At 40.9% G+C, this 14,663-nt stretch overlaps 1 protein-coding gene across 1 annotated transcript in view; it reads right to left on the bottom strand.

The window, feature by feature from the left end:
• bcl11aa (BCL11 transcription factor A a) overlaps positions 1–14,354 on the bottom strand; it is a 43,797-nt gene extending 29,443 nt beyond the window's left edge. The window contains exons 1-2 of the mRNA XM_058386344.1: positions 13,853–14,354; positions 10,325–10,660 (exon numbers count right to left, since the gene is read on the bottom strand). Of these exons, the coding sequence (XP_058242327.1) occupies positions 10,325–10,660; positions 13,853–13,907 (391 nt within the window). The 5' untranslated portion in view covers positions 13,908–14,354. The remainder of the gene's footprint in view (positions 1–10,324; positions 10,661–13,852) is intronic.
• Positions 14,355–14,663: the final 309 nt, after the last annotated feature.

Below are 14,663 nucleotides of genomic sequence, written 5' to 3'. Positions count from 1 at the left end.
TGAGCCCGAGGAGACTAATGGGGCCGCCGGACAATTTTGCCTTTGTGCGGCTGCCCCTTCTGCTCCAACATCCCCATTCCAGCGGCCATTCACACACAGATGTGCTCGACCAGTGCCTCTGAGGTCTGGATGTACCCCTTGTCTCTCTCAGAGAAGCAAGAGATCCAAAACCAACGAAACCAACCAAATCAAAACTAACTTTATGATAGAACAGCGAAACCGAGAGAAAGAGAGAGATGGGGGGTGGGTGGTTGGGGAGTTGGGGGAAGCGAGCTGAAGAACGGTTAGCATCATCTCCAGACGTGTTGAGACACATGCGGTTGCTGGAGCTTCCCAGAGAATGACATGCAGTAGAGAAAAAGAAAAAAAGGAAAGGAAAGATGAAAGAACAAGAGAAGGATAGAGAGTGGGAGAGGGAAAAAATCAGCTGTCACTTATAGTGATTTGAAAAGTAAGAGCTGTTTTTCTGTTTTTACTTTCACATTGTTTTTTTTGTTGTTGTTTAAATCAGCAACTAAAGTAGTATTGTATTCCTTATCTTAATGTTTTAAGTAAAACATATATTTATTGCTAAATCTTGTTAAATCAGTTTTCAAAAAAAGTCTCTAAAGGGCCCTGCCCTCAACAGGAGACATGGCAGTGAGTATTGTTACTGGCCACTGTCAGCAAGGAGAGACTGACATGGCACTGTGCCTATTGTTCCAGCAGATATCTGATACTGAACAAGGATTAGCAGAGAAAAACATAAAGCACCTCTTGTACTTTAAACAACAACATAAAGCGTCCTCCAGACTGGTAGTGTGTGTTCTGTGAGCTTAAGTGAAGAATGTGTAGAAGAAGTTTATTTTGTGTGTGTGTGTGTGTGTGTACTCCGAGCTGAGAGAACAGGCTAGAGGCAGAAGCGTCCTTTGGGGATAGGTTCCTGTTCAGAGCACAAACAGACAACAGCACACACACAGTTCACAACCCCCGCTGTGAAACAAACAGCCCAGTGCCTTTGCCAGGATCTAAGCCCATCTCACGAACGCACACATATACAGTACCCACACATCGCTGTGCAGCTACAACTACGTTCCATCCAGGACGCAGAACAGGCCACGCCACTGACAAAACAAACATGTTTCTCAAGAACTGCAGAGCTCCTCTACCCCACAATTCTGTTAAGCCCATCTGTTGCCTCTATCAACAAGCAGAGATCAGCCAGCAAGAGTGATAGAGCTGTACACAAAAGCAAAGAAAGAGACTGAATGACAGGATTAGACAAACCGGAGAACACTAATGAGAGGTAAACACACCGAGCAAGGAGAAGAGCTAGAAGTCTGAAAGAAAGAGCAAAGGGGAAAAAATTGAGTGAGTGAGAGAGAATGACTTCTCGTAGTCATTTAATCACTGAGCGGAGTGGACTAATCAGCCTCTAATACAGAGATCAGGCACATCCTGGATGGGGCGCTCATCCCTCTCTCTCCGTGTGTCTACTAAACCTCCGGCGTCATTTCACTGTTTCTTTACCCATTTTGGAACGATAAATTATCCATTAGATTTCATCATATCTTACTAAAGCAATTACATCAAGAAAATGATAGCGTGTGTGGAATCAATTATGCATGCCCTTGGCCGGAGACCAGAGGCTGGGAAGTCAGAGAAGGCAGTTCCACACACACACACACACACACACACAAATAAGACATACTTACACACACACACACACACACAATAACAAAGCCACACACAAACACACCGGCACAAAAATAACACACACCCACAAATAAAGATGACTCTCGATCCTGGATCTCACAGATGTGCCCCATCAGTTCATCTTACTGCCTAAAAAGTTCATGCACTTAATAATTTATTTGTGCTCTGGATACGGTTTCCCAGCTGAATATTAACAACTTTGAAGCGTGCTCGTAGCCAGGGTAGGGCTAAAAGAGTCCTGAGGAAACAGTGCCTGCTGGGTCCCCCTGGCCTCGGCACCCCCCCCCCCCTCCAACTCCTCCTCCTCCTTCTATCTCTCTCCCTCCTTCTCTCCTTCCTGCTCTCTCTCCTGCTCTCCCTCCCTCCGCCAACGTGTCCATTAGCGAAACGCTCCGCGCTCCTCCGAAACATACACAACTTATTTTTTCCCCCAGATTAAAAATTCCGTTTCATGACAATGGAGATTTCAGCATTCCCTTGAAGCACTTCACACAACACTGGTATGCAGAAAAGGGGGGGGGGGCAAGATGATATATACAACCAGAAAAAAAAATATTGAAAAGAAATATTCCTTTGAGGGTTTTTGCTTTGTTTTGTTGTTATTTTTATTTATTTGCATTTTTTTCAAGCTCATTAGAGGACATTATATTTTACTCATCAGACTGACAGCTTTTTTTTTTCAATTACATATGGAACTCATTCTCTCAGGGAACGGCACAGACAGATACAAAGTATGGCATGTGGGGGTGTGCATGCATGTGTGTCTATGCCTAATAATGCAACTACAATTTCAGAGCCATTTACACATATATAAAGAGACTCAGCCAGGGTCTTAGCATGTTAATAGAGACAGCTCACTTATAAAACCTCAAACCCTAATTATGAGAGAGTATATCTGAATGTGTGTGTGTGTGTGTGTGTGTGTGTGTCTGTGAAGACTGGTCAACATCTGCTTCCGCACAGGGGAGGTGGGGTACATACAGATTTGGCTGTCTGCTGAGCTTTATACATATACACATCCCCCAGCCACAGACAGAAGTGTGTGAATGTAGAACATAGCGCATTTGTATGTATGTGTGTGTGTGTGTGTGTGTGTTAGAAAGAAGAGAGAGCTTGAACGTGTTGCCGTGCGCGTGTGTGTTGCCGTGCTGAGGCTGATCAGTAGTGATTAACTGCGGCGCCGTATGCAAAGTGCTTTAATGAAGGGGTGCCGAGTCATCATGTAAATTAAATATGTCAAATCTCCTGGTGAACTTTCAATCTTCACGTGCAAAACGCTGCTTTCATTTACATCCTGCACTACATTCTTTAGAAAAATAGGCGAGACATACACATTTTTTACCTTTTCTCTTTTTTGTAACCTTCCCCTGTGTAAAGGAGCACACACACACACGCCTCAGAAGGTCTGACAGGCCATGCTGATGTGTTCGGAATGCACATGGTAATAGGCCAATCAAAAATGCAAAACAATTGGCAATTACTGAGAGGATCTAATGGTCATTAGAATTTACAACTAGGTAATGAACTAAAGTCTGCCCATACCATGCATATTCATAAAGCAATTTAGGCCTTGAAGATTAAAGAAGTGCTTAAAATTCAAATGAGCCTGAGCAAATTATCAGTAAGATTCAGTCAGGAAGTAAGGAAGTAGGGGCTCGTGTATCTATAGAGCACAAGTGTGTGTGTGTATGTGTGTGTGTGTGTGTGTGTGTGGAGATGCAGGCATTTTTTCTGTTTAAGCATTTAAGCGTGTCTAAGCATGTAGTGTGCCATTTTACAGGTTTTGTTAACAGAAAAAAATTATATATATATATATATATATATATATATATATATATATATATATATATATATATATATGTATGTATGTATATATAATGGATCTTTTGAATGTGCTTTTTAACTGAATAATTGAATTATGTTCATTAAATTAATCTGTGCTGCCATCATCAAGGGGTCTGTTTTTCATTCTTTATTTTAACTCACACAAATCTCAGCTGCAAGTAGTGTGAGATTCTGATCTACAGTACTGAGGTGTATATGTGATGACAGCCACCCTTGCTATGGCAGTGATAAAGAAAGAATGACAGCAGCAGGGAGGAAATTTGTGTTAATATTATAATTCAGATATGCTCAACATAGAATTATTGTGCAGGCCATGAGACATTAGAACTATATACAGCAAGAGGGAATCCCAGTCTGATATTTCATATCACTGCGGTGTACAATACGTGGTCACAGAAAACAATCTAAATATAGGTGTGAAAACGTCTCCATAATCATATTAGTAACATTCATTAAACATGAATGCAGCATAGTTTCAATGTATTACCGTCTAAAAATAAAGCCATTAACGTATTGACAGGAAGACAGGCGATGTGACATACTTTGGGGTTCTGTGTGAAGGGTGTTGACCTCCCCAGACACGGCCTATGAGCTGCTGGATTACGCTCTGAACATCACACTCAGCAAGACTTGCTAACTTTAGTATGGATAAACACCATTCTGTCTTGACTCACAAACCGCAAATACATGTGTACCCAAATGTGTGTATCCATTCTGGAGGTTAAGACTTTGGGAAAATAGTCACAGTTAAGATGAGGTTACTGTGTTATTTGAGTATGAAAAAAAATTCTCTTCAAATGTTTGCTTTCTAGAACATATGTTTGCCTGTCTTGTACATAATAGCAACTTTAAATTTGCTTAATATTGACATGACCAATAACTCAAACAAACAAGCATTATAATGTGCTTAATTAAACTTAGAATCATGCATTCAGTGCTGATGTAAAGTGTCATTAGGAACCATGAATATGCAGAACTATGAAAAAAAAACATCTGCATGCTTTCGCAAAAGTAAAAATATCAGGTTTCCCCTCTCCAGTGTTTATCTCCACTACTGTGAGCAGCGGAGAACACACACACACACCACACACACACACCAAGAGTCACTAAAACTAGGCAAGCCTCCAATACTAACATGAGCACAGCAAGCAATCAGCCAATTCACACACACAAGCAGAAACACATACACACACTAGGTCAGGTCTTGGCACACACCATATTAAACGGGCACATGTCTGAGAAGTGTGTCATGGATTTGAGTGACTTGTAGTATATTCCATGCCAGTGCTCATTTTTACTTTATTCTCAGATATAACCTTAAGCAAGTAGCCAGCGTCTGTACTTCATCTCCACAGTGTAGCTGCGTGTGCTGGAAAGAAACAGAGCCGTAAGAAGAGAAGAAACGCAAAACAAAAAAGAACAGCCCTGAAAGTGCCTAGAGAGAGTCGACTTCTGCCATTTGTAACCATTAGAGCTCAGATGAATTGATCACATTGAGTGTCTTGGATGACAGAAGCTGAAAGTGAGTGGCACTGCTGGTCAAGGTGACCTCACACACTCTGCCCTTTGAAACCTGAGAGACAGAGTGAGGAAGAGGAAGAATAGAAGTATCGATAAACTTGAAAAGGTGACAGTCATATATCTAGGATGTGGCTGCTTCCATAAAATTAGACCAACACATAACATTTCTGTCTGTGTGTGTGTGTGTGTGTGTGTAGAACAGTAAAGGTAAACAGAGTAGTAAAAGCCTAGCCCACCCTTGGCTGCCAGTCCTGCTCTGTGCCAATTCTCCTCTGGCAGCGTCCACTGAGGGATGTCCTGTTGCAACATTGCCAACTCACATAGCCTTTCATGTTTTTCTGCACCCCCAATACACAACTCGTGCGTATACACACATGCACACATGGCTTTCAGTGACCACAAACAAATGTCGAGTTGCACACAAGCTCACAAGTGCACTCTCAAACATGTAGCACAGTAATTTTGCGTCCTTCATCAACTGTTCCCAAAAGCCCACTCTCTAATCCACTGGAACTTATAAATACACTTTGCAGTACATAAACATTTTTATGGATACACACTCTAAAACATATGACATAATTTCAGAGCTACAACATGACAGAATCCGGTGGGTCTGCACACATATAACCACACACACACACTCCAGTTTGGCGTTGATATCCCAAAGCACAACTAAAAAAATGTTTAATGTAAAAAAGAAGGAAAAACTGCAGATCTCTCAGGTACCTTCACAGAGGTAACTATTCCCTAGTCTCTGTTCCCCAAACACTACACAGCTCTCGGCGAACATTAGAAAACAGGAATCTCTTATTTCTTTGAATTGCTTAAAACTGTAATTCTGGATCGTTCCAGCTTTGAGGCGGAACAACACCATGCATTGAACAATAAGAGAGGGAAAAGACGGGAGCAGCTTGACGAGAGCCAAGCTTTTCTCCTGTTGTGATGGAGGAGCCGCCATTGTCCCGTTGTGGGAGGGTCGCAGGGAAGAAGCGTCACAGGGTGGTGAGACAGAGAGGGTGGCATTGTGCCAGGCTGTGCCCGTCTGCCTGCTAAATACCTTTGTTCCAAACAAGCTGGCTTTTACTGCAAAAGCAGGTGAAAAGAACATTTATGGGGTGATGATTTTTCACAAATGTTCACCCCATATAATAATAATAATAATAATAATAATAATAATAATAACAACAACAATAAGAAGTATTATTATTATTATTATTATTATTATTATTATTATTATTATTATTATTATTATTATTTTTCTTTAAAGGCAGCACAAAAATTCACAAGTCAACAAAAGTGTGTGCCATGGTCCATTAAATGAAAAAAGCAAACGAGCAAAGCCCACCCACCCCCACAGTACACAGCCGACTGGATCATGCAAATCAGTGCTGAGGATGCTGGATATCACAATGCATCTGTGAACTATGCTCAGAGTAAGATCCACCCAAACACGTAACTGCTCCAGGAGAAGAGAATTAAACATTATCATCCACCATTAATTAAACTCCATCCCTAAGGACAGCATTATGCATCTCTTTCTATGTTTCTGTTACTCTCTCTCATGCACACACACACACACACAGCACACATTTTTGGCTTATATTTTTAAAGCTCAAACAGGAGTAGTTGTAAATGTATCAAGCAGAAGACACTGTGGAGCAATCTCGGCAGTGAAAAAGAAATAAACAAGCATTCTTCAAGAAATTGTAGGCAAGCTAACGTTTGGATGCATATTCATAAAGAGCACCTTTGCAGGTGTTGTACGCTGTCGTAGCTTGGCAAAGACGCATCTTTGTCATGCGGTGAGCCACTTCCTGATCATTTATATAATAGTGGAAAAAAGACATGGAGGAAAATGCAGAGTGTAAGTGTCTGTGCGCATTCAGAGGTGAAGCATTGCAGCATACATAAAAATAGGTGTCTGTCTGAGTCCCAGTCTCAACCTAAATAAAATGATTTTTTTTCTTTTGTAATGCCTACATAACTATATGTAAATGTAACTGGATGTAGACACACACCTATATATTTCCCATTTTCAACTGTTACTACAGCAACTACATCACTATCCATTCATCATAACTGTCATCGCCATGATGACTTGCACACATGCGCATGCACAGTTATGTGCAAATGGGGTTATATGAATGCTGCAAATCACACCATGAGAAGTGCCATGTTCAGATGCACACAGACACTGCATTTACCAGCTTTCTTTACTAAATCCGATCGTTGTACTGGTGATAATTATGACCATGAGAGATGATACTGAGAAAATGAGAACATAAATAAATAAATAAATTATTTTTAAAAATTAATTTAAAAAGAAAATGCCTGCCAGCCAGGTCACATTTTTAGAACAGAAACTTGCCGGCTGCTCATATGCAAACTAACCATAGAATAGAAATCATTGAACACAGATCCAACAAAAAGCATTTTCTGCATGGCTTCAGTATTCCACTGAATCAATCAATGTATCTATTGCAGCAGACTCTTCATTTTTAAAAGGACACCATGGCAAGAGTCTTGACTGCCTAATATGTAAAAGTTCACAATTTCAAATCTGGAACCAAAGCATATTCAATCTGCAGTGAGAACAGACATTTCTAATAATGAATCTCAAAACAGGAGACAATCTATTGTTTTGCTTTTAATCAAACATAATGCATTAAGCATTGAAGAACAAAAAGAACAAATCTTACTTTTTAATAAAGTGCCTTTTATTTGTTTGTCCCTTTGTCCAGGATTAAATATATTAATCTCATTTAATGATTAACAGAATTAAAATACATGTTCAACAAAATGGCACAGACAGGTATTAGTAGGAGAGAAGGAGTAACGAGAGGAGAGAAGTAGAAAAGGAAAGGAGAAGACATGAGATGGTAAGGGACATGAGGAGTCATGAAGAGAAAGCTGCAGAGTCGATTAGCTCTATAGTCTTTGGCTGGGCCCCTTAACCAGGATACATGGCCTATTTGGGGCACACACACACACACACATACACACCTCTGCTCATTGCTCTTTTTTATGTACACACACACAGAGTCCACACACCATTCCTCTGTGACAGCGACTGCCTTTCGTCTCTCTGAGTTACTCTATATGGGAATTGTTACATCACACATGTAGCTCCATATTTGGTGGCTTGGGCAACACTCTAGTCTTAATTAGTTAAAATCCTGTCAAGGCAAATCTTAAAATAATAAAACAAAAAATAGTAATAATAGCAAAGCAATAATAATAATAATAATAATAATAATAATAATAATAATAATAATAATAATAATAATAATAATGGTGAATTTCTCCAGCTCACCTGCTCACACATGCACTTAACTCGTGTTTATTAATATGGTTAATTAATATTTCTGTTGACCTGCCATGGCAGCAACACAGAGACAAGTTGGTAAGGTCCATCCCACAAAACTGCTTTAAAACATCACAAGCACACATAATACCGGTGACCCAGTGATATCAGCTGAACCCTGCTACATTATGATGTAAATGAGTTTAATAACCCGCTTAGGGTCTGACAGAAACATGAGACGTGTGTGCGATAGCTAGTGAATATAAAGAGGTTGTATAATTTGCACAGAAATGGCATCAACATTTTTTAAAACAAAGGGGTTAACTACACATAGCTGACCCTGCTTACCACAATTATATATTAAAATCTACATCAATCTAAAGTATGTGCTGGCTTCAACAACCACAGCTAACCACAGTGTTCGATGAGAATCACTGACTCTAAAACGTAAGTGAGAACTGGAAACAGAAACAGCTGTACGGCTGAATTATGAGGCTGATAAAAAGCCTGTAGTGACAGGCCCAAATCACTGGGCATGGGACTGAGCAGCCCAGGCATTTCCTAGAATCTGATCTTTGAATCAGAGAATGGCCAGAGAATGGCCCGATGCATGACCAGGGCAGAAAAGCAGGCTGGAGAGACTCACTCACACTTTTTTCTGCTCTCTGCAAATGCTCTGTCTAAATCAGCTAAAGCAGATCCACACACACATTCACACTCACACACTTGTGCAGTCATCTCTAATGTTACACAGATCATAAGAATGACATATTCACTATTCATGTTATTTTCTCAAGACACAGGATTACTTTGGGATTTAAACACTCTGGATTCCAAACACATCTTTTATAAGGTTGTTTACCATGAAAGTGATAAACTGACTTGTAATTTATTTCTGTACTAGTATTTAAAGTTTCACTGTGCCTTATTTAGTGCAAGGCGATATTCAATAAAACATGCTCTAATTTAAATAAATAACTAGCAGTGTTATAAGATCGTCCCCAACCATCCAAGGAGAACTGACTGGCTTTCTTGTGGTCTTTGATTTTCAGTCAGAAAAGCACAGGGTTACACTTATATGGATAAGACGTGGCCGTTAAAAAAAATAAAAAATACAATGAACTCAAGCTGCATCTGAGTAAACCACATGATAGGGTATAAGCTATACAGAGCAGGATTTCCCATGGGCCTGTGGACACACACTGAGGGGACAGGCTCTCCTGAAACATCAACGTCTTCACCAACCAACCCCAAAACATCCAAACTACTCTTTTTTGTCTTGCACTCTCTCTCATTTCCTCATTCTCTTGATGGGTATGACCCTCCTCCTGACAAACCCTTAGTGCTCCACTTGCCGATCACAAAATGGCAACTTAAAGTCAGGGTTGGATTTAATTACTGTGAAAAAACACCACCGTGAAACCATAATGTATCTTGGGGTAATACCTGAGCAGGTTTAACTGCTTAGCTGCTCAGAAACACAGACAACCGAAAGGACAGGAGGTAAAACTAGACACACTCATTCGCCAAAACAAGCATACAGCTAGTGGTTTAGACAAGTGATGTATGCGTAAAGACTGAGTTTAATTTAAAAAAAAAAAATCCCACCCAGTCAGAGAGTGAGAGCTATGCTGACTCTAAACTGCACTGATCTCTTGATGATAAATCACAACAAAGAATTTTTTTCTTCGTCTTCATGCTGTAGCAGAGCCATGCAATATTATGATATATAAGCCCTCATCCCTCCATCCCTACCCTCCCAACACTGAGAAGTGTCTCCAGAGTTGTGGATGAGAACTCCACAGAGGGAACATGTGTGTGTGATATGTAGACTACACATCCACAAGTGCATCACAAACGTTCTTAACACATACCTACGAACAAACACGCACACATACAGCATGCAACCCAAGCACGTATCATTCTTGTCCCTGTCACAGTCTTTTGGGATATATTTACCTGTTATGTTTTCCTGTTTCGGACAGATTCCTCGAGAAGACGTTGACAAGCAATCGTCGTCCTCTGGCGTGACCTGGATGCCCACCTCCACGGGGTTGGATGCTCTCCTCAGCTCGCCATGCGAGGGAGAAGGGGGCTTATCCACTGTCTTGTCCATGCACATGGTGCCATTGCATTGCTTCCTTTTGTGCTCAATAAAAATGAGGATATCCCCCAAAGGGAAGTTCATCTGACACTGGCCGCAGGTAAGCAGGTCCTGGTCCCCTTCAGGAGAGACCTGTACCAGCCCGTGCTGTTCCTGCCTTTCCTCCGAGACCACGGACGACAGGGGCTCGGCTGCTCATGGGAGACAGCGGCGTTCAAGACACAACAAATAAGAGAGACAGACAGAGGAGAGGGGCAGACAGGAAATCACTGATTAGTGGTGTTCTGATGGACACAATATGACTGAGTAGCAAATTCATAGCAAATATATCTTTCTAGAATATTTGGCACAAACAGCACTCTGCAAATGAGACAAGTAAATTATTATTATCATTAATATAATTATTTTAAAGATTGCTGTTCACACTGTAATAAAAAAAACTGTTATATTAATCATATTTGCTGTTCCACAATTTGTAAAAAGAAAAAAAAACTTGAGAAAAACTGGGAAACACTGGAGAGCGTTTTATTCTTTTACCAGGAAGCTAAATAGCGAATGTTGCTGGATTAATGCAATATCTTGGACAGAAAAGTGTATTTCTCGCCCACAATTTTTTATAGAGGTTACAGGAGGCATCTTCTCTGCTTTCAAAGCTTCTAGAATCACACTTTAATTAAACTTCAAACCACCCTTAAACAAGTATTATTATTATTATTATTATTATTATTATTATTATTATTTGTTTAGAAAATACAAACAGAGCCAAGATTTTTTTTTAATGATATTCAAGTGTTCGGATGTGGTGAATTAATTTACCCTTCACCTTTAAGTGCACAGAAAGGGGGTAAAATGTGCAGTGAGCGCAAGCTTCCCTACAAGCTGCGAAAGCTAAAGCGCGGAATAAACGCGATGTGGCCACAGACTGCTGCTTTAGATCTTGGGTTATTCGACAAAACCCCGTGGTTTGGGGTCCTGGATTGATTACCATGAACACATGAGCTCTCTTTGTGCACAAATTCCACATCAAATCGACAAATCAAGTTGTTTCTTTGAAAAGAAATTGGGTTTACTTTTGTTTTCCCTAAAGTTATTCTCGTTTTTCCTAACAGGCTTGACTGTACAGTTCTATATATAAATCTAGAAATAAATCTAGAAATACATTTAGTTCCATATTTAGGCAATATATAGATATATATGGGTTAACTGATGCAGGCCATCATGCTTTTGTAGAAATAGTGTGCGCTAAAATAAATAGAAATGTTAGATAAATACGTTCACTTCACTCTTTATTATTACTCTCATGTATTTAATAGCTATATAAAACGACACCATTGCTTTATCTTTATCTTTTCTATATTAAGACGTAACACCCTCAACACGTATAAACGACTTTAAGAGCAGTTTAAAAGCGATTAAACTGACCAGAGTGGAGACCGGATATGGAATATAATTGCCTGAAAACGCAAAGTACTGTTACGCAATTTACTTTTAAGTAGTATTAATTCTACATCGTTTAAAAAATAAATTTCACCGCAGTCTAAATATGATCAGGAAATATATGCGTTTTTATTGATTTGGATTTTTTCCACTATTGATCACGAACACCAGCGCGAATAAATTGATAAATGGCTGCTGTGTTTGTTACTTAAGTGTCTGTTTAAAACAAGGGGAAAGTGTCTTGCTCTTTAAAAGTAGTTTTTAAGAAGTTATACCACGGAAAAGGTTTTAGACGATCCAATCAGGTTATCCCAAAAACGTTGAAAGTCAGTGTAAACGCTGATTAGGTTTGTTCATTTAAATGAAAGCATAGGCTGGGTGTGTGTGTTTTTAGTTAGATTATACTTTTTGTGCAGTTTGTGAAACAGAACAAAGCACGCATGGGTCCGGGAAGAGAAACCGATCGATTTTTTTAAAGCGCTTAGAGGTGTCTATAATACCTCTACCTCTACGCTGTCGTTAAATATGTAGATAGAGGTGGCGGTAAAATTGCTCAGGTTCAAGTTCATTTCCAGTTTGTGATCGTAGTGTGCCTCCTAGCGACGGTTGTCACACACACATACGCACACCGATCATTGAGACACTACGGAGCAGCTACGGGACGCCGCTGTGTGTGTGTGTGTGTGTGTGTGTGTGTGTGTGTGTGTGTGTGTGTGGAAACCCAATAGCGTTACACGATACGTTACGATGTTACAACAACGCGGATTTGTATCAAGCGTGTTTATCCTTAAAGGTAGTGTAACACTTCTTGGAGCTCAGGACCGTCTGAAAACTCTGTCCTGGCGTTTTTCCATCAGCTCCACAGTCCCGAGCATGTCCATGACTCTATTATAAAACATGGAACTTTGTGCGACGGATTACTTATCAATGAGCACGATTTATTGCTCTACTGTATCACCAAAAAAAAAAAAAAAACACGCGAGTTTCCAAAAACATTGTGGCATTGTCTGCAATTGTGTTCCTTGTTGAGGTCTATGAAAATAGTTGAAATTACTGTGCGATGTCGTGTTGCCTTAAGGTCACCAGGTAAAACAAGGTGTAACTAAAGTAAAACAGAACTACACTATGATTCTACTTTTGTAGTTAATGCGTTGTAATCGAGCAAGTAGAAATGATTGTGTGAGAATGTAGTCGTATTCCTGTTGCTTACACTAAGAGCTCAATATTAACTCTGGTTAATAAACAGAATGTCTACTTTCTGATCAATACCTGCCATGCTTCAACTTTGGAAATAAATAAAACGCTTGATTCTAGGTTAGGTTGATGAAATTGTGGCTGAAATACGTGTAGTTTCCTAAAAGCGAGCGAGCGTCTTTCCTCCCGGCTTCAGCGCTGCTTCTTACGGCACACGCGGCGCTTGTAAACAGTCAGACACGAGATTTTTTTTCCCAATCAAAATGCACTTCCACTTTTTTTTTTGAAAATCTTCCAAAAACAGCGCGCGAGGAGGGGAAATTCTGCCAGTAGTCACTCTAAATCAGCCTTACGACAGAGTCGCAACAGTCAGACCCAAGCATGCGTACCTACCATAGTCCGATACCTTAACGCCTCTTAGGTGGCCGGAGAGACCGTGGCACGTGCGTGCAAAGAAATTAGCGCTATAAAACTTTCCAAATTTCAAAAAAGCGGCATTTGGACGAAAGTTTTATTCTGACTTTGAGCAGAGAAAAAGCTACGCGTAAAGGTAATCTGGTCAATGGAAAGGCTCGCTGCGCTCCTCGGTGAAGTCCACTTGACCGCGATCTGCGCTGTCCGCCGTCCGGTGTGCCTTCGCAGTGTCACGCTCTCCGTTACGGGATTTTTTCCTTCTTTACGGAATATTACAACACCGGACCAAGAAAAGATGAAGGTGCACAAGACGTGCACAACACATAGAGTATACTTACGCGAAAAATCCCGTTTGCTTAAGTGCTGGGGTTTGCCTTGCTTGCGGCGAGACATGGTGGTTGGCGGCGGCTTTCAGCTCGGTTCACATCGGGAGAGCCGGGTTAGCGGGGAGACTCCAGAGAAAATATCTTCATCAATGCCTTTGACATCCAAAATAAATTAGAAATAATGCAAAGATGGCGCAGGGAAGATGGATAGTGGGATAGCCGTCATGGCTTTTTTTGAAAAGAGAGAGAGAGAGGGAGAGAGAGAGAGAGAGAGATGAAAAAAATGGCAAAAGCCCCCCTGAGCTGCAAGTTCAAGTGCGGACGTGACGTCCCTGCGAACTTGAACGTCAGGAGATGGATGGACACAGACATACAAAACATGGGCAGGGCAAAACCGGGGAGTGGGAGGAGGGAGTGGAAATAACAAAACCAATGGACACTCATTAGGGGCTGGACATGAAAAATAGACCCGGAGAAGCCAATGGACAGAGAGATCAGGGGGCCGGACAAGAGGCGAGAGAGAGAGGGAGAGAGAGAGGGGGAGAGAGAGAGAGAGAGAGAGAGAGGTGTTTAATGAAAGCAGCGTGCACGTTGTGTGTGTGTGTGTGCAGGGGGTGGACGTAGGCACACAGACCACGAAAAGCCAATGGACATGGGGGGGCTGGACATGCGATATGCAAGGGGAGGGGGAAGAGAAACCTTTAATATAAGCGGCTTCAGTGGACACCGATCGGGGCTACTGAGTAGGTACGGTGCAGCTGAAATACGCGTTCAGCTCCTGCTCTGGATGAAGTGCATCAAACTGTGCACTTCCTTCAAACGG

The sequence above is a fragment of the Hemibagrus wyckioides genome, linkage group LG03 (assembly GCF_019097595.1).
Source record: "Hemibagrus wyckioides isolate EC202008001 linkage group LG03, SWU_Hwy_1.0, whole genome shotgun sequence".
Lineage (NCBI taxonomy): Eukaryota > Metazoa > Chordata > Actinopteri > Siluriformes > Bagridae > Hemibagrus > Hemibagrus wyckioides.
The sequence above is the reverse complement of the archived record's forward strand: the minus strand, read 5'-3'. Positions and strand labels throughout refer to the sequence as shown.